At 35.5% G+C, this 24,249-nt stretch overlaps 2 protein-coding genes across 5 annotated transcripts in view; both read left to right on the top strand.

Moving 5' to 3' along the window:
• Positions 1-1,829: 1,829 nt before the first annotated feature.
• Positions 1,830-3,130, top strand: LOC129947974 (lysosomal membrane ascorbate-dependent ferrireductase CYB561A3-like). 3 transcript variants are annotated; one of them, XM_056058766.1, is made up of 6 exons: positions 1,831-2,089; positions 2,154-2,362; positions 2,430-2,581; positions 2,745-2,850; positions 2,916-2,968; positions 3,026-3,130. In XM_056058766.1, exons 1-5 carry the CDS (start codon positions 1,879-1,881, stop codon positions 2,928-2,930), a joined length of 693 nt encoding a protein of 230 aa, XP_055914741.1. In that variant the 5' UTR covers positions 1,831-1,878; the 3' UTR covers positions 2,931-2,968; positions 3,026-3,130. The 3 variants fall into 3 exon arrangements, 2 of the variants coding, with proteins under 2 accessions (XP_055914741.1, XP_055914740.1); XR_008781799.1 differs by having other exon boundaries at positions 1,830-2,089; positions 2,732-2,850; positions 2,916-3,130; XM_056058765.1 differs by having other exon boundaries at positions 1,832-2,089; positions 2,916-3,130.
• A 6,458-nt stretch (positions 3,131-9,588) lies between these two features.
• The window catches only part of LOC129946262 (TBC1 domain family member 9), a 28,020-nt gene continuing 13,359 nt past the window's right edge, over positions 9,589-24,249 (top strand). The window contains exons 1-5 of one of the 2 annotated variants that reach the window (XM_056056388.1): positions 9,589-9,950; positions 10,145-10,311; positions 14,088-14,352; positions 14,441-14,702; positions 14,775-14,946. In XM_056056388.1, the coding sequence (XP_055912363.1) occupies positions 9,907-9,950; positions 10,145-10,311; positions 14,088-14,352; positions 14,441-14,702; positions 14,775-14,946 (910 nt within the window). In that variant the 5' untranslated portion in view covers positions 9,589-9,906. The remainder of the gene's footprint in view (positions 9,951-10,144; positions 10,312-14,087; positions 14,353-14,440; positions 14,703-14,774; positions 14,947-24,249) is intronic. The other variant, XM_056056389.1, reaches the window with a different exon arrangement.

Genomic DNA, 24,249 nt, shown 5'->3' with positions numbered 1-24,249 from the left:
TGGTCAATGTCGTCGTAAAATGCTTTGATTCTTATGTCAGTAAACGTGAAATTTTGATAACTTGCGTTGACTTGCAAAACATAACGATCAAAATATTTGACAAAATAATGTTTAAGTGAGTCAAAATTGTTTTTATATTTTTCCTTTAAGGCCGGGAAATGAAATTTACATTAGTACATTATAAGTAAAAATTTTATTCGGATAGTTTTAAATTGTGCGTCTAATGATATAAAAATCTTAACTGTTTTTTTTCGAGTTGAACTTTTAACCTCTCCCAAAAGTCGAATGTTTATAGAAAGTGGTTCGAATGTTTGATTATTTATTAGAACCAATAAACAAAAGAAGTCACACAGATATTAATGGTAAAAGCATAGTTTTTGTAGGGACATTTATTTGCCTCAAAGAGGTCCATAACTTTTTTAAAGCCTTAACTTTGATTCCAGCTGATCAAACGTTAAAAATATCTTTCCTTTGAAACAAATTTGAGCTCAAAAGGCAAACTTAGCTTTAATCTCAGCACTTATCACTCTATCTTTGGTCCCTATTAAAATGCGTCTGGATAAAAATTCAATTGGGGGTTTTCTGAAACCCAGGGTTAATCGCTGCCTCGATACTAAACAATAAAATTCATGAAATAAATATTTAAACCTTGGCTTTTATTTCACTTATTGCTCCAAAACTAAAAGCCACAAAAACATTACGAGATAGATAGACCCTCTCTGATTCCAGTCTGTCAGTGCCCTGCCAGTCGCTCTTTTAAGGCATTATCATCGATCCGTTAACAGTATTTTTCGTTGACAACTACAACGACGACGTGACACTCTTGGGATAGATTTGCACCCCATTTTTACGTCAGAGAGTCAACGCGTTGAACGTGTACGATGACCTTAGCTATAACCAGTTAATTGTTTAAAGTATCTTAAAGGGAGTGATCTGAAGATTTTCATAATAAAAGTCTCTTTAGCATGGGCAAAGCCTTAAGTTAAAAGCAAGAGCTGAACACGAAAATCGTGTTCGTTAAATTTTCGTTTTTTGGCGCCCAGTGGCTGATATTTTGTTTTGGTGACATCTGTCAAATCTTTTGTTTATTATTCAGTTGTTTATGCCAAATCATCATGGCATGTTACACGCACGTTCTAATGATAAAACTTTGTTATCAAAATGAGTGTTCGTTAACGCAAACGTTGCTTGCATTGCGCCCATTTTACGCTAGACGTGGTGGCCCTTCACAGTCGATTCTTGAACGTTTGGTGGCCGAATTTGAGACAACCGGTTCAGTAAACAATCAGCCAACACTCGTGGCTGCAAAGAACGCAAGATTGGACGAGAACATCGCCACGGTCCGTGAAAGTGTACAGCGGACTTTAACTTATCGAATTTTTCGTCGAGACTTGGGCCTACACCCGTACAGGATTCAACTAACCCAGGAGCTCAAAGTTCATGAACATAGACAAAGCCGCTTGTTCACTTACTGGGCTGGGTTTGTTCGAATCGTTTGAAAGAGGCGCATTTTTGGATGAATGGCAAGACACCAAGGCGATAACGCATCCCCAAAAAGTTACCGTTTGGTGTGGATTTTTGATATACATAAGCGGAATAAAATTGATAGTTAGGGAGATTTTTCTTGATTAACTTTCCAGTCAACTTTCAAATAAAGTTTCCTTAATTGGAATGCAATTTTTGGCAGCTGGCCAATAAGCCTTTGTGGTAGTTAAGACTATAATGTCGCCTATAAAGTGCAAATCAAATCTATTGCTAGTAGACATACATTTGCATAATACAAAGAATTTAAAATATAAAAATGTACACCTTAAAACTAAATTTTTTTTATTAAACTACGTTCTCACTGAAGTTCTAAAATAGAAACGAACATAGAACATGGATTTGAAAATTGGTGAAATTCAAAGTTGCAGCCTTTGTCTGCTCGTATGGAGCAAATTTTTAATTTCGGAAGTAGTTGCTTATTTTATTATGTACAATGTTGCCTTACTTCGCGAAGTTATTTGGACAAATGAAGAACTTTTTAAACCGCTATTGAGCAATCACGCATTTATTATGGTCGTCACAATGATTGTTATTAACGGTCACGGTAAAGTAAATTTGTATTTCCATTGAAACAAATTTTAATAAATTAAACATCTCAACATTTTTAGGAATGGTTATATTTCGTCTATTTCCTAGCTGCAGAACTCAAATAATTAAATATATCCATGCGGGTATTCACACAGTGACTTTAATTGGTTCCATATACGCTTACTGTTTGATAAACAGATCTAAGAGTGTCATGGGTCTATTCCAATCCACTACTCAAAAATTTCATATTTCCTTTGGTCTGATGACAGCAGTTTTGTTTATTTTTCAAGTAAGAAAACAGTAGATTTGAAATATATTTTTTTAAGAATGATTAACTTGCTGTTCTCATTGGACAGTGGCTCGCTGGAGTGTTTGTATACTTGTACCTATATTCAAATCAGAAAAGGAGAAAACTTTTTGCTTCATGTCACAATTTTATTGGAGTTTGTGTTCTACAAATCTCTATAGTTACATCGTGTCTTCAAATCCAGGAAATGAGTTATAAGATGTAAGTATTTTGATGCTATTGTATTTAAGTTAATGATAGTCCATATGATTAGTCCAAAAATAACTTTCTAGCTTTTTAAAAAGAGATAATTGCACTGGCCTCTGATTAATTTAGTTGTTTAACATGTGTCTTTAATCTAAATTTCAAGAGTTTCATATTTTAGAATCATTTTCGAAGAAGACTATGCTGAAAATGCAATGGTATTAATGGTAATTTATGGAATTATTATCAATGTAATAGTTTTGAATCCACATCTTGAATGGCGTTTGGTGAGTTAAAAAGATTCAGGTAAATGCTAAAATGGTTATAATTTATTTTTGTATTTTATAATTAGGTTGGTCCTCTTTGAATGAAAATGGAATTTTGTATCATAATGGTTTATTTATGGTAACTCTGTAATGGAAATAAATAGTGTTTCACACGTGAACACTTGTATTTTTTCAGCTTATGTGGGATTCCATTGGTAAACTAGTTGATTTAATTTTTCATAAGATTTTAATAAAATGTTGATTTTCCCTTCATTTGGCAATATAAATCTATTTGAAATTGTCAATTGTTTTTTATTAAACCTCAAAATGTTGGATCATATTTTTGGAGCATGAGTTAAAAGATTGTATGTGTTTTTGTCTACAGTTATTAAATTACAGTTATCCTTCCTTGCAAATCCATACAATTCTCTTGCATTAGTCTTTTAATTGGGCGCAGTCATTATAATAGTCACTACATAGCCAAAATTCAAATAGCTTTGTGAATGGCTTCAGACAACATAAGTGACTTCATTTGTACTCAACTGCATTCTTTTTCCAGTGTCATACATTTCAAACTCAGACCCTTAGTTCACTAACCTCTACCTTCAGTTCATCGTGCAAAAACTAATAAAAAAGTAATTGTCTATTAAACAATTCTGAAGCAAACTACTAGCCCATTAGATACTATTTGCATTTTTTACTACAAATAAATATTACTTATTTTTTTCCTGTTTGATAAGGAAACCTTTTATATAAAGAATTAAATGGAATTGATTGAAAAAACATGATCATCTGTCATTTTGACATATGTCAGTAGACTTGGTAGTTTGGGATATTTTTCTCGACTAACTTTCCATTGGGTAGTACCCGTAGCATGATGGTTAGTGCGTTGGACTGTCATGCAAAGGGTCTGGGTTCAATCCCTGCCTGTGCCACCTTAATTTAAAAAAATAATTTTCTCGGGTACTGCCTCTTGCGAGGAATTGACAAATCCTTCAAGAGTAATTCTTGTCATGAAAAAGTGCTTTCTCAAACTAGCCGTTCGGATTCGGCCCAAAAACTTTAGGTCCCTTCCATTCCTGACAACAGTATTTGCACACAGGAATGGTTGAGAGTTGTAAGTCACTAGGCCCTGGTTCACAACGGACTGTTGCGCCACCCCATTTGATTTTGAACTTTCCATTGGACTTTCCAATAAAGTTGCCTTAATTGGAAGGCATTTTTTTTGTAGTTGGCCAATCAGATACTAGAAGCTTGCCTTACTTTAAAGTTCTTTATGTCGTCGGTACCTGCCCAATCTCAATTTACGAAACACTGCTAGTATATACGGAACTGTCATATTAGTGACAAAAGTTAATATATAAAATATGAATATTTCCGTTGACTCTTTCTTAAGAATTAAAAATAACAGAGCTAAGGTAACAATTTTAGTTATTCGATTTTTTTTTAAACACTGCCGTCTAGAAAGGTTTATTTAATCATTGTAATCATTGAATTTGAACAACTCCCTACATATGAAAGCATTCCAAGATCCCAACTCTTTTTTAAATATGCCTTATTTAAGAGCTAAAATTCAAAAGTTTAGAGGGGTTTTGGATGCATTTCACGGAAAAATGTTAGAAATTGTGTTGAAACGTAGTTTTTTCCCAAAAATAATATATTCTTAATTGTGAATTTAAACAGAATGGAGTCCTGACTTACTTGGATTTGAGGATTTGTGGAAAAATCTACCGAATAATTCCAGCTTATGTCAATTGTATCACTGAAACACTGACTTCGAAAATATCATGGATTTCCTAACGTGTGGTGATGTTGAAAATATATTGATGGTGGGAGACCTAAACGCGACAATACGGATTAAAGAAGGGGTTGACAATGCCAGACTCGGAAAAGCAAGAAATTCAAAAGACACAATTAAGAATGCAAGAGGAAGTCAATTGCTTGAATTTTGCAACACTTTCGGCCTACGTGTAATGAACGGTGTAAATGATGGTGATAAATTGGCTGAATTTACATTTGTGGGAAAACAAGGAAGTTCGGTCATTGACTACAGTTTGGAAGGTGGTGACTGGAGAATAGTTGTTAATAATCTGGAAATAGAAAAGAAACCGTTTTCAGACCACATGCCTTTTTGTATATCCTTTACTAACGGGGAAGAAACAAATTAAACCAATGTACAAATGCAACTGATTCCCAAACTTCGCTGGTCAAACGAATCTGCATCCAACTATAGAACACGTTTCGATGCATTTTGATGATGGAGCAAAATAACGCAAGTCTAAACAATATTGAAAAAAGCATTAAAGGAGCATACAATATACCGAATAACAGTCAAAGAAAAACTGAATATAGAGAACCCTGGTTGACAAGCGAGAAACCTTTCTTACGCTTGGCTGAGTGCATATCAGGAGTCCAATACAAACTTCACAATAGGAAAGTACATGGAGTATAATCAAAATTATAAATTTCTCCACCGAAAAAAGACTATTCGGAAGCCCAAGCACATCAGCTTGTAGCTTGAAAAGTGCAACAAGTCGTCTGAGTTTTGGGACCTGGTCCTGGATTAGTTCAACAAAATCTTCAAAAATAATATTTTAGATGCACCAATTTTAAAGGAAGAAGTGTTAATATCGATAAACAACCAAAAGGATCATAAGGCTGCGGGCTCCGATGGCATACCTGCAGAATGCTACAGATATGGTACAGATAGTCTTGTTGTATCTCTAACAGCTGTATTCAACCAGATCTTTAAGGAAGGAACCATCCTAAATCAGTTCAGCTATGCCTTCATTTTGCAAATCCACAAGAAGCACTGAAGTTCCTGAAAACTACAGAGGAATCTCGTTTTTAAACTCGTAATATAAAGTAATTACGTCATTCTGCTCACACGTTTAAATGAATGGATACATTCTTATAATTTGCTTAGTGAGTTCCAAGCTGGCTTCATATCGGGATACTCCACCGTCGATCACATTTTTGTATTCCGCTCGATTGATTTGCATTCTTCGTTGATTTCAAAGCTGCTTTCGACTCCGTGGATCGCAATGCCCTGTTTTACAAGCTTTTCTAGATAGGAATGTCGCTTAAGTTCGGAACAGTATTGCAACATTTATACAGGACTACAAAATCATCAGTGTGGAATGTTTATCAGAATGGTTCCAAACGAAATCAGGAGGCAGACAGGGCTATGCACTCGGTCCAAGCTTATTTGCACTCTTCATTGATGAAATAGTCGAAGAATTACCAGCAGGAATCAAGTACGCAGGCTCTTCTTTTCGCTGACGACATTGTTCTGCTCGCTTATACTCCGCAGTCCCTTCAGCTAATGATAACTAAGATTGATAAATATTGTAAAAGGTGGAAAGGTAAATTTAAATAAATCCAAGGTGATGGCTTTTAAAAATGGCGGTGGTAGATCGGAGTTGGTGAAAGAATTCTGCTTTACTAAGAACTTGATCTAGGAAAAACAAACTTGTTAAGGCAAAAACAACTAAGGAAATTACGCAAACCTGTAAATACAGGGTCTTCGAAGCGGTATCGGAATCAGTTATGTTTTATGCGGCGCAAGTTTGGGGAGGTTAGAAATAAGAACAAGTTGAAAAACTGCTCAGATTTTACATAAAACGGATTTTCCACCTTCCTTCGAGTACGCTAAACTACATGATCATGCTGGAAACGGGTTTATCGCCTTTATTTATAAAAACTCTCAAGCTGCAGGTCGATTACACCCTTAAAGCTCTGGATATGCCAAGTTATCGTCTCCCAAAGAAAGTGGATGGTTTAAAGACTGGATAGAACTAGCCGAACAGGTGGATACTGACCTAAACTACAGTAACCTTGCCTCTTGGAAGCCAACTTTATATCGCCTAATAACTCATCTGAATGAAGCCCCAAGGACACAATAAACGGAGCAAGCCAAAAGCTTACTGCACCGCATGATTTACAGTAGACTTGATTACGATCTTAGGGAAAGAAACTACTTCCACGACAAATATACAAATATACGAACAAGTTTCGTGCATGTTCCGGCTAAGAGGAGAACTCCTTAATCTAAACTACATTCCTAACCGTGAGGACTTACCGATTTTATGCAACCTGTGCAACTTGAAGGAGTGCGAGGATGTTTTTCATTTTGTTGGACGATGTGCGATATTAAGAGTAATAAGAACACTTATCCTAGCCAGTGACTTTCTTTCAAATGCTGATATCAAGCCTTCTACAGGAAATGGATGTCACAAAGTTATATGCATACTGCAAAACAGCACTTAATTATAGACATCAAATTTTAAATTCAGGTTTAAAACTCAATTTTAGAACATCCCAAGCAAATTCAATTTAAAAAATAAATGTCTTCAATTTAATAAGATGTTAAAAATGTTTGTATTTAATTTACTCAATTTTGAAAAAAAAAACATTTTAAGAAAGTCCTAAACTTTTTAGGACTTTTTAGGATTTCAAAAAAATTAAATTAAATAAATTTTAATTAAAGACGAGTTTCAGGAATTTTAAGGCAACTTCAGTTTGTGTTAAGAAAATAAAAAAGGCCAGTTGTCTCAGAATTAAATATCAATTTGACGATCTCGTAATTAAAACCAATACTAAAGTTTTTCTAAATTTAAAATTTTGTCAAAACGTTTAAGATTACTACAAAGATTTTTGTCGACAAATAACATATTTTTTGGTGGATAGTGTTAAAGTAGTAACAAATCCGTGTATACAATTTTTGACTTATAAAAATATACTTTATAAGCTTTATGGCTCATATGAACCCCCTTGGTTTCTCCATTAATTAATCCAATCCTCATTTAAAAGTAGCACTTTTTAAAACGAAGTGAACATTATTAAAACACAATGAAAAATATTTGTATATGTATGTATATAATATTGGCAATTCTAGCTTAGTGTTAAATGTGTGTAATGTGTTAAATTTTGCTATTAGAAGATTTTTAATTTTAAGTCTTTAAAGATTTGTAAAAAAATAAATTCTGTGTCAACTGATTGTAATTTAAAGGTGGCAACCATTGTAAAATTTAAAGTCTCTTTATAAGGATACTGCTGCAGCTGTTTGGGATGGTTCGTGTTTGTCAGAATTTTTCCCCACTAAGAAAGGTGTTCGTTAAGGATGTTTACTAAACTCTGTTCTTTTCGTTCTGTTTTTAAATGATCTTCATGAACTTCCAATCAGTATTGTTTTAGAGGTTCTTCAAATTAACGCCCTCTTATATGCGGACGATATTGTACTGTTATCAGATAATCCTTCCAATTTGCAACAGCTAATTGAGGGTATTTTTGTCTTCCTAAGTTGGAAATAGTAATATTTTGCAAAAGGTGGAAGAGCAGCGTGCGTAAAATGGTTTTACAATAATTCTGAAATAAAGGTGTATAATCAATACAAATACCTTGGGGAAGTGTTTAATTACAAAAAGTCTTGGAATGAGCATCTAAGAAAAAGATTGGGAGCATCTAAAAATTCCATCAATGCAACGTGGTCGAGACTTCTGAGAGACAATACCGTCCAACACTCAACAAAGTTCGAAATATACAAAGCCGCCTCAAAAGCTATTATTCATGAAAAGATGCTTTTTACTGCCCGATAATACGCCTAACTATGATCTGCACATTTAAACAAGTTTACCGAAGGGTTTTCTAACGTCCCTTCAGCTACATTTTTCTTTCAAAAGACGAAATCTAAATCTTTCTTATAATAGATTAGAAAACATCTTATCGAAAGCCATTATAAACAAGAAAATCTTATTAACTAAAGATCTTCATGGATGTTCGTTGGATTTTGCGTTTAACATGAATCTACTTAAATGGCCCAGCTTAACTAACATTCTCTTAATGAAAATGAAAGAAAAACACTGGACTGAATTTACAGTTAGTGCGACACAGTCTCAATTTCACGATGAATATTGCAACTTGATATACTCTGGCATACTGAACTACTTTGATGACTCCAATTCACGTGATATGATTTGCATAGTTTTTAAAGCTCGCTGCAGGCTCCTTAATATCAATGGAAGAGCTTTCCAAGGAGATACAGATGGAATATGTACATTATGTAATATGGATGAATCGGAAAATACCAAGCACTTCATTGGAACCTGCCCAGTATTCAAAACCTACAGAATAAAATTTCTTGGCAGTGGCATTATTTCTCATTCTCATAGTTCTTAATGGTTACTGCTACTCAAACTTATATTTCTTAATCTTATTACAAATGAATTTTCATAATATATGTATGTAACTTAATCTACTTACTAAGCTTAAATATTTCTATATTTCCCTTTTAACCTGACAGGCAACTTAAAGTTATTGTCAAAACGAATTTCAAAAAAGCAATACTCTGTTTTTGTAAAATCTTTTAGAAAATAAGAGTATATATCTATCTAATTAATAAATAATTTAAAAAATATACCGGGCGCCAAATCCATTAACGCAATACGATTAGATTTGAATTGAAGAGAATTCCTACAAAAATAAAAAAAAACTTTCCCAAGATCTATCATTGAGATATTCCCTTATTTCATAAAATTGACTTTTTACTTTAGTTTATTTTTACTTTAAAAAATCGAAAGTACTTTTCAAGTGATTATTAAAATTTTGGTTAAAATGTGCTTCATTTTTCCCCTGAGGGTAATGGTCGTAGCACAAACCACATAATAACGTCTGCAAAGCGATTTTTGTTGTTTATATTTGACTTTTCTCTTTTTCTCTCACACTCTGTCTGCATCTGTCAAATCAGCTGTCAGTAGAAACTTGTCTTCAGTTTACAGACAGAAATTTCTTGGTGCATTCAAGCAAGTCCCATCTTAACTTTTTACAATTTTGGAAAAATACATTTTTCATTGTTTATATCTTGTTTTCCCCTCACATAATTACCATAATTATTTTTTACCATAAAGTCCATAAACAATTTTCAAGCCCATTTAATCGCCATTCGGGTCCATATAAATGACTAATTAGCAGAGAACTGAGAAAAATTATCTTGTGGAAAAGCAAAACATCTAAACAACAACGCAACAAACTCAAAGAAGAAAAAAATAAGAAAAGTGGAAGTGGACAATCCATCACAAAATGTGGATCCAACCCAAGGAGGTCCTGTTGCCCGGAACATTTTGGTATGAATATTATATTTGTGTTTTTGAAAATCTTCAAGAAATGCCTATCCCTATAAATTTTATGTCCGAAATAAGAATAAATAAATTGCACCGCATACAATTTTATCATTTAATGACCTTTTCTTACAAATGTTTCTTTTTATTGTCGATTTTTTCAATGCGTATTTATATACAAACAAAACGAAACAATAAAGGGTGGGCGAAATGAAATCCAAGTATTTTGTTCTTCAAAAAAGACGAGGTCATGGAGAATCCAGAGGAATATCATCGATCCTGGTCGGGACATTGGACAGTGTGTTTGATACACGTCCACCCCCATATAGGATTCTTCACCAGACGCCATCTTCGGAACTCTTTTATGGTAAGTACCTACCTGCCTATGTGGGAATAATACCCAATCCCTCTCCAACGTAATCCATCTTAAAGAAAGCAAAATTAAATATTACACAGCTGAAAAGGTCTCAATATATCTTTTTCTTATTGTTGAAGATTTTAACATTTTCATAGATTTTAATTATTTCAGTAACACGTAAATTAAGAAAAGAAAAAAAAGCAGCTCATGCAATGATGGAGTAGCAATGTGTTGTGAGGTTTTTCTTTGTTCCCTTATGTGATTGTTATCATACATTCTGAACTGAAAGATCGAGGTTTCTGAATTTACTTTTTGTTTTTTAACTCACGCATCTTATTAATTGATTTAACCTTCTTTTTGAGGGTGAAGATATGCCAATACAAATACTTTGTACCTTCATATTTATGGCAAGTTTTACAAAAGCCTTTTTCAATTATAAAGTAAGTATGTTTTTTTTGCGAAGGGATAGCAAATTGTTTAAGAAGAAAAAGAAAAACAAAACTAAGACTAAGTTTAGAAAAGAATTGTTTTATTTTCTGTGACTAATACTTATAAGGTAATAATATAGGCTATACAATAGGTATTTAATAGACTCGTAGATTTGCGTTTGGTTTTATATACATATGCATATAGATATGCACATAAAAAAGTAAAATAAAAGCCTGTAATCGGCATAGGTCAAGATATTTTTAATGGAAAAGTCTCAATAGATTCAATCAGTCAAAAAGTACAAAAAATAAACTAAACATGAGACCTCATAAAAGAAAATATTAGAATCATTGAGAATGTCTTTAGCCGTCATCAATATCCTCAATAGCTGTTCATATTAATGAAGAAGTCCGAACTAATGACAAAAAGAATGCTTAAACTAAACTAAAATGATAATCAACTAGAATTTTGTACCAAATCATCGAAATTTAAATTGATTACACTATCAGCACTCATAATTTGGGTTTATGAAGGTCAAGAGGTGAGGGTTCATTTTGACTTGTTAATTTGTCTTTTTTTAGTTAAAAGGGTGTACACACAAATATTTTCTATGCTAGGATTAGAATCAAAAGTGACAAATTTTGTGTGTTGCAACCCTATTCAAATGATGAGTTTGTTTTTGGGGACAGTTCTGTCTGTTTTCTTTCATAAACTTACAGTTCTGTTTTTAATTAAAACAGCGAGTTAAAAGGCATTATCAACATTTTATCTTATATACAAATTTTGTGGCATTTAATGTTTAAAAATAATTTCTTGGATTTTTCCTTCGCGAACGTAATATGAATGCTATCCGATTCCGCACCATTTTTTATTGGGTGTTATTTTGTCAATAGTGCGTCGAATGTTGGCTTTGAGATGCTCAATCAAAGCATAGACCAGAGTTTGACGTGCCTCCACAAAATCCAAAGCTGTCAAATTACACGACGGAGGTCGCCAGTCCATTTCTAGAGACGATTTTGTAACTAACATCAAAGTGTTGGTTGTGTGGAATATTGCAAGGTTGAAATCATTTCTCCTTCAAATAATTTTCAATAACATAAGAAATAAAAAATATCGCTAGAAACCTTCGTCATCTAATCCGCACCAAATTTATTTTTTTGCGGTGTAATGGAGTCTCATGAAGATCGTGCTGCCTCAAAAAAAATAAAAAAAAATGTTGGACAAAAAATAAGCCCAATTTGTAAACTTTGGGCGTAAGTTTGATTTTAATAAAAAATAAATAACAAAATACTTTAGTAGTTGGTAAAATTGCTGTAGAAAACATTTGCAACTTAGATCTCACGACTAAATTTTAAACTATTTTCTTAGTTCAAGGTAAGGAAATGTTAATATTTAATTGCTTACCCTTTATTTTTCATAACGGCTGTATATCTTCTGGGCTTCGAAGCTATAAGGTAATTAATAACCACTTTTGGAATGTCATTACAGTGCCTCTGAATTCCATTGAATTGGTCACTTTTGTGCTTAAAAATGTTGCTCCCAATTCTTCTCTTCACAATTTCCCACAGGTTCTATATTGGGTTTAGGTCTGGGGATTGGGCTGGGCATGGTAAAACCTCAATTTTTTTTTCTGTAATATACTTTGAGGCCAATTTCGACTTAAGTTTGGGATCATTGTCGTGTTGGATCGTCCATTTCCACTTTAAAAATAAGGCAGAATGGTGTTACAAAGGATGTCTACATAGTCTTCAGACTTCATAATGCCCTCACTTGTCGAATTGGCCCGATTCCTTAACCAGAGAAACATTCCAAGACCAAAATTGAACGACCTCAATGTTTCACTGTCCCTTTAGTGTATTTTCGATTTAGCCTCTCACCTCTTGGCTTCTTGACATGTTGTTTTCTACCCAATCCGTGCATATTGAACTTTGATACGACAGAAAACAAGACCCTACCCTATTTTTGGGGACTCCAATTGAGATGAGTTTTGCAAAAGCCAAATGAGCTTTCACATTAAAAATCAAAAAAAATTGCTCTTTTGCTTTTTGAAAACCATGCTACCCGACCTGCAGTGTTCGGCGTCTGATAGTTGATGGGTGAATGGGTAACCTTAGTTCAATTTTTGCTTCCTTGGATGATGCTGTTGGGTTTCTTCGGCTTAAATCATCTTTTGCTGTGGTGCTTCGAGTCCTTCCTCCTCTAAGATGGCATAACACCTTTCCACTTTTGATGATTCTACAAATAGTTGGTTTTTGAATAAAATATTTCTTTTTTGTGATGCTCCTCCTTTTTTGAAAACACTCAAAATTATGTATTTTATATTCGTTAAATATTTGTTTCTCGCCATTTTTAATTTAAAAAACCGTTTTATCGATCAAAGTCCCGGCCAAAACTAACTAAACAAATCAAGCTACACGTATAAATTTACCAAACTCAAAATAAATCAGATAAACCGTTATCAAAATGAGTCGAAAGAGAAATGGACACTAGTTGCAAATGTTTTGCACAGCTGAAATCATTATTTTTTTTTTGTAAAAGCAGTGTATTTGTAGAATTTGCCTGTTGATCAGAGATATTAAAGTCGAAAAGCAGTAAAAATAATTTGATTGGAACAACTTTTATATATATGAATGTTCGTTTTTTTTTTTTGGTAGGCTGTGATAGTTGCAAATGTTTTGCATAGTACTGTACTTCACGAGATAGGATGACAGTTATCCCTACCGGAGGTTTTTAAAGTCCTTCAGACAACTGATATCATTTGTTTTAATACGTTTACTATTGAATATAGCATGGCAGGTTAGAGGCACACAATTTAGGTCAGTGAAGCTTCTTACGCTTTTTGTTAGGCTTACATTCAGAATATTTTATTCAGATTCATTAATGATGGCATACGAATCTTACTTCACTAAGAACTTTAAATAACTTTCTTTAATCAATTTATTTAATTTATTTCGTTTTATTTTGCTAAATATTATTGTTCTGGTATTATACATATTATATTGTTTGGCCAGAAATGTATCCAATGAAAGTTTCAAAAAACTGCCAAATCCGTGCATTTCCTTGGGTTTAATTTATTTTGTAAAAATAGTTACACTTTATTGTGACTGCACTTCTCATAGTGGCTTACTCTGGGTGTAACTCTGTCTCAAGGAGCAATTCTGGATTAGATTCCCTTAATCGAAGCATCCTCGTTTTATTATTAGCTTTTTTTTTAATGGAAAAATTCGTCCAAAATTTAAATTAAACAAGTTTTTTCTTTGTCTCCTTTAATTATAAAATCAATTTAAAATCAAAAAAAAAAAAACATACTACTATTCATGTACCTATAACTTTTGTTTAATTTATTATATTTTCAGAAATTGCAATCGGCCTAACCCTGGAAGAAATTATTAAAGATTGGGAATGGCTTGTCGAGAATTTATTCAAAGTTCTCAATGAAATGGAAAGCGAAGAAGAAATTACAAATTTTACAATTTGCAAAATTCAATCACTTCACGCTCATAATACACAATCGAATGATGATTCTGGTGAAACGGCAGATTTCAAAGTAATTGCAGCAAAATTTCGAACTTACTTTGATATGCCAGAAGAAGAACAATTGGTTAATACATATTCGTGCAAGTAAGTGTTTTTTATTTTGTCTCTAAAAACTTTAAAAGTTTATTCGAATATTCTTTATAATTTTGTTTTATTCTTTTTTCTTTGATAGTTATTTTAAAAATAAAATTCCACGTCAAGGACAATTATATATATCGCTCAATTATATTGCATTCTACTCTTATATGTTGGGTAATGTTGTTAAATTTGCCATACGCTTTTCGGAGCTTATGAAGATTGAAAAAACTGGAAATGTCATTTCAATTAGAACTATAAATGATATGCAATATAAATTTACACTGTTTTTTGATGCCACAGAGGCACATAGTTTGATTGAACAATTAAATAAAATGGCTATTGAGCAAATGATGCAGGTAATTCTTGTTATTATTGTTTTTTCCATATTTTTCTTTGACCTAATATTATTTTTTTAATTCTTAATAAAGGATCCTGACAGTCCAATAGTAGACCATGAAGCTACTATATTTCAGCGATTTGGAAAAAAGACATCAAAGAAGCCTTTTCTTCTACGTGATTTGACTGTGCGTCAGAAGTCGGAGGAGTACAGAATGTACTTTAGACTTCCACAAAGAGAAATTATGGATGGAAAAATCAAAGGTAAAATACAAATGAAAAGGAATACAAAATTTCTTAATAACTTTTTAAATGAAAACAAATCTTGTTAAACTAATTGGGCTTCAAATTGTCTAAGATATCTGTTAGGATTGTTTACATAATTCTTCGTAGTATAATAATGGGCAGGTTCAGACGACATTAGGGACTTGAAAGTTAGGCAAGTTTCTAGTATCTGGTTAGCTAGCTGCCAAAAAATTACCTTCCAATTAAGGAAACTTTTTTTGAAAGTTGACTGGAAAGTTAGAAAAATCTCACGTCAGTCAACTTATGTCAAAATGACAATTGATCATGTTTTTTCACTAAACCGAAAGCTGAACTTAATTACTACATAATATATTTCTTTTTTGCATTTAATGCTTTCTGTAAAAAGTTTCCTTGTAAATTTAGAATAGAAATTGTTGTGGCTGCTCCTGAAATAGAAAAATGTGATTTGAAAAACTAGTTGTAAACCATATATTCCATTCCTCGTCCTTCATTTGATACGTTGTTTTTTGTATGAGGTTATGCCGTCGCGTCGTTCCGTCCATCGTTAGCTCGTCCCTGTGTTCAAGATCCATACCTGTGGAAAACAAATTTGAGACTATAGAAGGTAAGGAAGAAGGAAAGAAAATGCTACTTAGCTTTGGCCTCGGGAATTCCTGCCACTCCCAGGTTGGAGTTACGGGTATTAAGTTTCCTCCCCTTCCTTCCTTCTGGAGATTCCTTGTTCTTGATGTTTGTTTGTTTTTTTATGTTATGGTCCGCACTCGTGCTTGTTTTTATTCCTTTTTGTTAATTTAAATTAAAATAATCACCCGGAGGCACTTGCGCCCAGAACAAAAATCAAAATAAAATAAACAAAGTCTATCTGACGTCTGTCATAGCCGGTTGACAAGTTAGCGAGGGCCCAAACCCGAACGAGGTTAACTAATACTAACTGATAGAGGGAGTAACTGGCTCTATCGGAATACACAACCGACGTCGGTAAGAAGAATCCGATTTATATAAAAAAGATAGAAGCCGTTGAAACAGCTGACGGTAATTAATTTACATAAGATGGAATTGAATATATGTATCGGATGAGGTGATGGATTAGGTATAGGATGAGGTGATGTACCTGATGTACACTCGGTCCGTACAGTAGTGCCTCAGGTGACTGCAACTAACTGAAATAGAACTAGTGGGTGGCAATCAGTCCGGAGGCATCACAGAGTAAAGACGGCCGAGTGATAGTAATTACGTATGGCAGTTTAAAGAAAAATAAATTAAAGAAGCCGTGTTGCAAAGCAATAATTAAAATAACAAAAAAAAGTAAATTTTATTCAAATTTATATTATTTATTGAAAGTGAAGTGTAAACTGCGCGGGTGAGTTTGCTTGCTATTTGAAGCAAATAAGTGTTGAGTGTTTTTTTTTGTATACCAAAAAGGTGGAAGAGCGAAGTCGGCTTACGACAGCGGGACATACCCGGCAGGAAGATCAGAGGAGTTCCCTATCCGGAAAAAAGGCCTGTGAAGTACCCGGGCTCTCAAGTAACGCTCTTTTATTTTACTTTTTCCGTGGAACGTCCACCCGCGCAGTGAAAAAAAGAAGTTTAAACAAAAAAAGAAGTTTAAAAAAAGGCTAAAAAGAAATAAAATAAAAGAACAACAAAAAAGAAAGAGTTCACTAGCGCCAGAGGACTTGATCTGGACCCTGAGGATGACAGTGCGCAGGAGTCCACTGATTGGCCTTTTCATACATTTATACAAACTTATTGGTCATTAGGATTAACCTCTTTAAACCTTTTTTTTTTCTTTTGATAAAAAAAAAATTAATATTTCAATTTTTTTTGTCCTTATTATTTATTATATTATATATTCCTACATATTTATTTCAGTTTTTTTCTTTTTTCTTTATTTATTAATTTATATATTTATTTATTCATTTTTTTTCTTACCTTTTTGTTTTTTTTTTCCTAGTTACATTCATTTATTTAAATATTTCTTTTCTCGTTATTTTCTTTTTTTCAAATTTATGGAAATTTGCGTTAGTTTTTTTTTGTAATTTCTAAGTTTTGTGATAGGGAAATTTCAGCGATTTTGGTGTTTTTTTTTGTGCATTTTGTTCAGGGAAGAAGTCGCCGACGTCGCCAGTGCGAAGAGGGGTTCTCTTACGTCCCTCGCGACGCAATATTTTGCACCCCCCCTTTTTTTTGTCCACCCGCAATGAGCTCTTTGTAGGTAGGGAATAAGGGTCCGATTAGGGTTAAACAAAAAAAAAACGAATAGGAAACGCTTCATATACGGGACGGTGGAGAAGCAAAGATTCGCCGCGTGGCTCCGGCGATCAAAGCTCCCATGATTGTTTTTTTTGGTTGTTGTGTGGAACGAAGAAATTTCCTTAAGTGTTTTGGTCTTTATTGCTTTAATCTTTGTTGTACATATTATTGACGTAATTAGGAATTTAAGTTAATAAAAAGATAAGATTTTCTGTATTAACGATGCCATGAATCGAGCGTTTTTCTTGGTTGTGATTCCAATTTGAAAATGGAATAGGAAGTTATTTCCAGGGGGGTGCGGTTTGGGTGACTTAATTTTAGGTTTGGCGGGAATGTAGTTCCACGGCAGTGAACTTTCCTGGATCCGCTTTTGGGGAATCCGAAAACCAGGCCGAGTGGATTCCAGGAAGGGTGGGTAAAGGCCAGGCCGTGACGTCATCAGCGGCCGCCGAGAAAAGTGAATGAAGTGGTGGTAGTGCACAATTAATTAAAAATAACCGGCATGATTTATGTTTTTATAAAGAGGTGAGTCCCGGTTACGGTAGCAAGACCCCCCCAACATCCGACGAGCTCAGCTGTGCACTGCAAGCATGCCGCAGCTACCGTAACGGACATTCCTTCCTCCACCCAATCCCTATCCTAGTTCCCAATTTAAGAGTTACCTTCTTCGACCGACCCGATCCTACCCATACCTCTCCCATTTTTTCTAACGACAACTAGCACCCAACCTTGTTATGAGGTAACAGCCAACGTCAGTAGAGGGTGTCCTACCTCAATGCAAAGGATCCCCTACTCCGATACCAATGTCTCCCGATTCCTCCTTCCTTCTCCCTTTTCCTCTCTCTTCCTCTCCACCTCATTATAAAATGGCGCCCAACGTGGGGCCCTAGTCATTCCTTAGTGTACTAGTTGTTTTCGTATCAAATTGATGACAGCTCGTATGTCTTAAGCGGGAGAGCTCATTGGCATGCCCTCTTAAATGCGACGAGCTGATTTCACGTTGATCACGACTACAATAAATACATTTTTTGTGCTGTCCTGATTATTTTCGCACTTTGGTTCAGGATAGTGGACGACTTCAAGTTTATGGTTGATGAACGAAAAACTGAAATGCGCCAATATCTTTGAGCTTGAGTACGAAAATGATGTTTATGTATCCTGTTTCAGTGGGAGTCAAAGCTGGGATAGAAACAAATCGTAAGTCTTGAAGTGGATAGCTTGTTAGCAGGCCGCATCAATCGCGACGACGCGTTTACTGTCCGGGCGGCGACACCTACTGGAAATTGTGTAGTCGTTTTGTCAAAATTGTTTGTATGTTGATTCACTTTTCTCGGAACATAATAATAATAATAATACTAATACTTATAATAATAATAATAATAATAATAATAATAATAATAATAATAATAATAATAATAATAATAATAAATAATAATAATATTAATAATAATAATAATAATAATAATAATAATAATAATAATAATAATAATAATAATAATAATAATAATAATAATAATAATAATAATAATAATAATAATAATAATAATAATAATAATAATAATAATAATAATAATAATACTAATACTTAAAATAATAATAATAATAATAATACTAATAATAATAATAATAATGATAAAAATCATAATATCAATAATTAAAATAAGTTTAACCAGGCAAATGCCGTGGAAGAAGACCCCAAACCGAAATTTGCAACCAGAAACACCCCCGAATTCAAATTTAAGAAAAAAGTCCATAAAACATTTGATTTTAGTTTTGTTTATTAGTCCATTCAAAACAAAAACTTTATTCGTAAGTTGTAGCAGGAAAATTTAATATTTTTGTTACAAAAAAAAAAAAAAATAGCATTTTTGATAACAAAAACAAATATAGTTACAATATAGACATATATAAAATAAAAGAAACATTGAAAACAGTTTAGACAATACCAGTGTTGATTGTGTTATTTTTGGGAAGAGTAGATTACGTAGTCCATCATCATAATCCAACACCATTTTCCGAATCAATATTCTGATCCATCTTTTGTAAATTAATGAGCAGGTACTTTTTGAAAGAAGAAGAAGAGGAGCAGGCAAAGTCATTAAGAACAAAAATTGGAGATAGAGCAGTTACTCGTTCTTTGTTAAAACAGAGCATCCAAAGCAAAAATATGCCAGTCACACATTCGCCATCAAAGGAGACTGAGAAGGTTCTACCAGAATCGGTTTCTTTAAATCCCGAACAGCTACATGCAGAGAGTGCGCAAGAAGGCATAAGTAGTGATCAATCTGCAAGTGGTAGTTCGGCGGGAAGTCGACTTTCTTCAGTTGACACTCCTCCATATAGTAATGTGAGTCTTCCTGCACAAACTGGTGCAGGGAAATTAAGCAAAAGTCCACTCCGGGATATTTTGGAAATAATCGGTGTGCAAACCTTACCGCAAACCGATCAGGTTATGGTTGAGTCAAGTGGGGGTATAGGGAGAAACCAGCATACAGCTGGAGCGTCCACGATTACTCCAGAAATCAAGTCTGCGATTAATGAAGCTGTAGCCGAGTCGGTGAAAACCGAAATCCAGAAGGGACTGGCAGAGTTCTTCAAGGAACTAAACATTCCGCGGCAAGCCGAACAGCCAGCTGAAAATAGAGCTCCGCCTGTGGTTCAACCTACACCTCGTCCTCGTCCTCAACCTAACCCAATTTTTAGCCATCTACCACCACCGATCCAGGAGCAACCTCCCAGGCTTGATCCTCAAGCGAGATCCTTTGTTCCAATGGGAAGCCAAGGTTTTGGAGCAAGGATGGCTGATAGCCAACCGGGAAGTTCTTTTTGGGGTGGTCCGATGCCTTTTCAGGCATACGCTCCACCTAATTGGTATTCACCAAATAATATGTCAACAGGGTCCAATCGGCAGACGGTACGGATCGACAAATGGGGCATAGTTTTTGATGGAAAGTCCGAATCTTTGACGGTCGAAGATTTCATTGGCCGAATAGAATTTCTGCAGTCGAGCCATAATTGCGCTTGGTCAGAAATTTTGCGTGACTTCCATCTTTTCTTAGCCCGTGATGCGAAGCAATGGTATTGGCAATACCAGATGGAAAACTCATCTCGCCGTCCCGATTGGCCTATGTTGAAAGAAGCATTAAGGCGACAGTTCCGAAATCCTAAAACTGATTGGGACATACAAAGAGAAATGGGAGCTCGGCAGCAAGGTTTGAAGGAATCTAGTGATGACTTCTTTGCAGCCATTAACAAATTGCGATACCAACTCAGTACCCCTGTGAAGGAATCTGATCTTGTCAGGGTTGTTAAAGGCAATTTATGTGAACGGATTAGGAATTTAGTGTATCCTCAAGCCATTGAAACCATGGACCAATTAAGATTAGCCTGTAAAGAGGTTGAATATGTAATCTTCAAAGAGGATAGAGAGGGAAAAAGGTTCCCGAGACCACAGGTTCGGTTTGCCAACGAACTGGAAGCTGATCTATCTCAAGAAGATTACATAGAAGCGGTGCATTACCAGGGTTCTCGTTCCAATCCAAATCGAGGACATGATACGGCTAAGTCGTGGGTATGCTGGAATTGTAAAGTCCGAGGCCATTCATATGTGGATTGTCCTTCTTCAACTTGGCACGTATTTTGTTTTAAGTGTGGCCTAGAGGGAGTGATAACTCCAAAGTGTCCAAATTGTAGACCGGAAAACTTCAAGCAGAACGCGAGCAGTCCGGGGGACACGCGTTCGTCCGAGGTAACCCCGGTGAATACCAAAGGTCAGTAGAATCCAAGACTGTAAATAATTCTCAAATCCAAATACTAGTTCGAGATAAGCCTAAGTTACAGGAAAACAAAAATATTATTACAAAAGAAGTCACAAATAAAATAAAACCTTTACACGTCAGGATAAGAGAATATAGAGAAGCGAGGGATAGGATTTTTGGTACGAAAGTAGGAGGGCCATCAAGAAGGATAGTAAAAGCTAGAGAACGATACAAATATAGAAAACTACTAAGAAAAAACATTGCGTCAACAGTAGTAGATACAAATTCCGATCCTCGGCCTTATGCCAAGGTGATCATTGCTGGTAAGGAAGTCTTAGGTCTTCTCGATAGCGGAGCCAGCGTGAGTATATTGGGTAAGGGCTGCATGCAATTAGTAGAGGATTTGTGTTTGTTAGTTCAACCATATAAATCCGGCGTCAGAACAGCTGATGGTAAGAACCAGGATATTGTCGGTAAAGTACAAACTAAAATAATATATAGAAATCAAGAACATTCAATAACTCTATTTTTAGTTCCTAACCTTGATCAAGAGTTGTATCTAGGTATAGATTTTTGGAAGACGTTTCAAATCGCTCCAAACTTAATAAGTTCATTGTCGGTAACCTTAGAAGAAGCCGATTTGAAAAACGCGCACGACTTAACGTTTGACCAGCGATCCGCGTTAGAGGCGGTTAAGTTGAGGTTTCTAGACTTTGATAGACATGGCCTAGGAAAAACTTCGCTGGCAGAGCACAGTATAGATACAGGTGATTCTGTTCCAATTAAACAGAGACATTACCCTGTCTCTCCGGCGGTGCAAGTCAACCTGTATGAAGAAGTAGACCGGATGTTGAAGCTCGGTGTCATCGAGGAGAGCGAGAGTCCCTGGTGTTCCCCAGTTGTCCTCATCAAGAAACCAGGTCCAAACAATACCGTGAAGTATCGTTTCTGCCTGGATTCTCGTAAGGTCAATGCAGTCACCAAAAAGGACGCTTATCCTCTACCCCATATTGACGGACTTCTCAGCCGGCTATCTGACACCTATTACATTAGTAGTGTGGACTTAAAAGAGGCTTTTTGGCAAATACCGCTGGAGAGGGAAAGTAGGGAGAAGACTGCTTTTGTAGTGCCAGGGAGACCCTTGTACCAGTTTACGGTCATGCCTTTTGGTTTGTGCAACGCTGCCCAAAGGTTGTGTCGTTTGATGGACAAGGTAATCCCAGGACGACTACGGGAGCGAGTCTTCGTATATCTAGATGATCTGCTGGTAGTCTCTCCAGATTTCGATACTCACATCGCCCTGCTAGAAGAAGTAGCTGATTGTCTGAGGAAGGCAAATCTCACAATTAACGTAAAAAAGTCGAAGTTTTGTTTTAGAGAGTTAAAATATCTAGGATATATAGTTGGAGGGGGAAAGTTAATGACCGACCCAGATAAAATAGAAGCTGTTGTCAATTTTCCAATACCTAAAAACCCTAGACAGGTCAGGCGACTGCTTGGTTTAGCAGGATGGTACAGGAGGTTCATCAAGAACTTTTCCAGCCTGACAGCACCTCTTACGGATACGTTGAAGAATAAAAATTCAAAATTCGTAATGACCGATGAAGCTAAAGCCGCTTTCGAAGAACTAAAAAGAGCTTTAACAGCGTCCCCGATCTTAGTTCGTCCGATATTTTCCAAAAGGTTCTATATTCAATGTGACGCGTCCGATACGGGAATCGGCGCGGTCCTATTTCAGAAACATGACGATGAGCAAGAGCTACCGATATCATACTTTTCGCAGAAACTTAATTCTACTCAGCGAAACTATAGCGTCACCGAGAGGGAGTGTATGGCAGCGGTTATGGCTATAAAAAAGTTTCGGCCTTACGTTGAAGGCATGGAATTCACAGTCATAACCGATCATTCGAGCCTTAAATGGCTAATGTCCATGAAAGACTTAAGTGGCCGGCTGGCACGGTGGAGCCTGGAGCTACAATCCTATGCCTTCGACATAGAGCATCGAAAAGGGTCACTCAATGTCGTTCCGGACACACTCTCTCGGGCACATGCTGATGCTCTGGAATTAGATCTAATTGCGCCTCTAATCGATCTAGACTCTGAAGAATTCAAATCGAAAGAATATACGGATCTCTTAGAAACCTGTCGGAAGCACCCTGAATCGCTACCAGACCTAAAAATAGAAGATAACTTCGTGTACAAGCGAACGATTCCTCAAACATTGGAGTCACCCTCATCCGAACACTCCTGGTGTTTGTGGATACCATCCACCCTAACAGAAGATCTGATCAAGAAGGCCCATGATCCACCAAATTCCGCTCATGGTGGAATAGCAAAAACTTTAAGCCGGATAAGACAACATTTTTATTGGCCAAATATGTGTGTTCAGGTTCGCCAGTATGTTACTAACTGCGATGTTTGTAAAACGTCCAAATCGTCAAACCAAGTGTCCCGACCACCTATTTGTACTAGCTATTTGTCAGAACGTCCGTTTCAAAAACTCTATGTTGATTTTATAGGTCCTTATCCCAGATCCAAAAATGGTAACACCTGTGTTTTTGTTGTCCTTGATCATATGTCAAAATTTGTATTTCTTAAAGCCCTACGAGCAGCGAAAACGGATAGCATAATAAAATATCTAAAGGAAGAAATTTTTAATACTTTCGGAGTTCCGCAAGTCCTTCATTCAGACAATGGAAAGCAATTCATTTCCAAGGAATTCCAGAACTTCCTAAGGCAATTCGGTGTACGGCACTTCAAGACAGCCAACTATGCACCACAATCCAATGCGTCAGAACGAGTCAATAGGACTTTACTGGCGGCAATAAGGTCGTACCTAAAAGAAGACCAACGTGACTGGGATGCCCACCTACAGGAAATAGCAGCGGCATTGCGAAGCTCAGTTCACACTTCTATAGGCGTTTCACCTTATTTCGCGTTATTCGGAGTCAATATGTTGACCCATGCCAGCGGTTACGACCTGGCAAAGAGACTGAACGTCCTTGAAGATGGTGAGATTAGCACTCTTCCTAGACATAACCGGTTACAACTTCTTCGGACCAAACTCAAAGAGTCGATCCAAGAAGCAAACGAAAAGAGTGCAAAAGTGTACAATACCCGTACTCGAAAAATTCGGTTTTTGCCCGGTCAAGAGGTCTTTAAACGAAACTTTATTTTAAGTGACGCATCGAAAAGGATTTCCGCGAAGTTGTGTCCTAAATATATCAAATGCAGAATAGTCAAACCCGTGGGTAAGAATATGTACGAATTGGAAAATTTAGCAGGGAAG

The sequence above is a fragment of the Eupeodes corollae genome, chromosome 2, assembly GCF_945859685.1.
Source record: "Eupeodes corollae chromosome 2, idEupCoro1.1, whole genome shotgun sequence".
Taxonomy (NCBI): Eukaryota; Metazoa; Arthropoda; class Insecta; order Diptera; family Syrphidae; genus Eupeodes; species Eupeodes corollae.
This window is presented reverse-complemented; position numbering and strand designations above follow the sequence as displayed.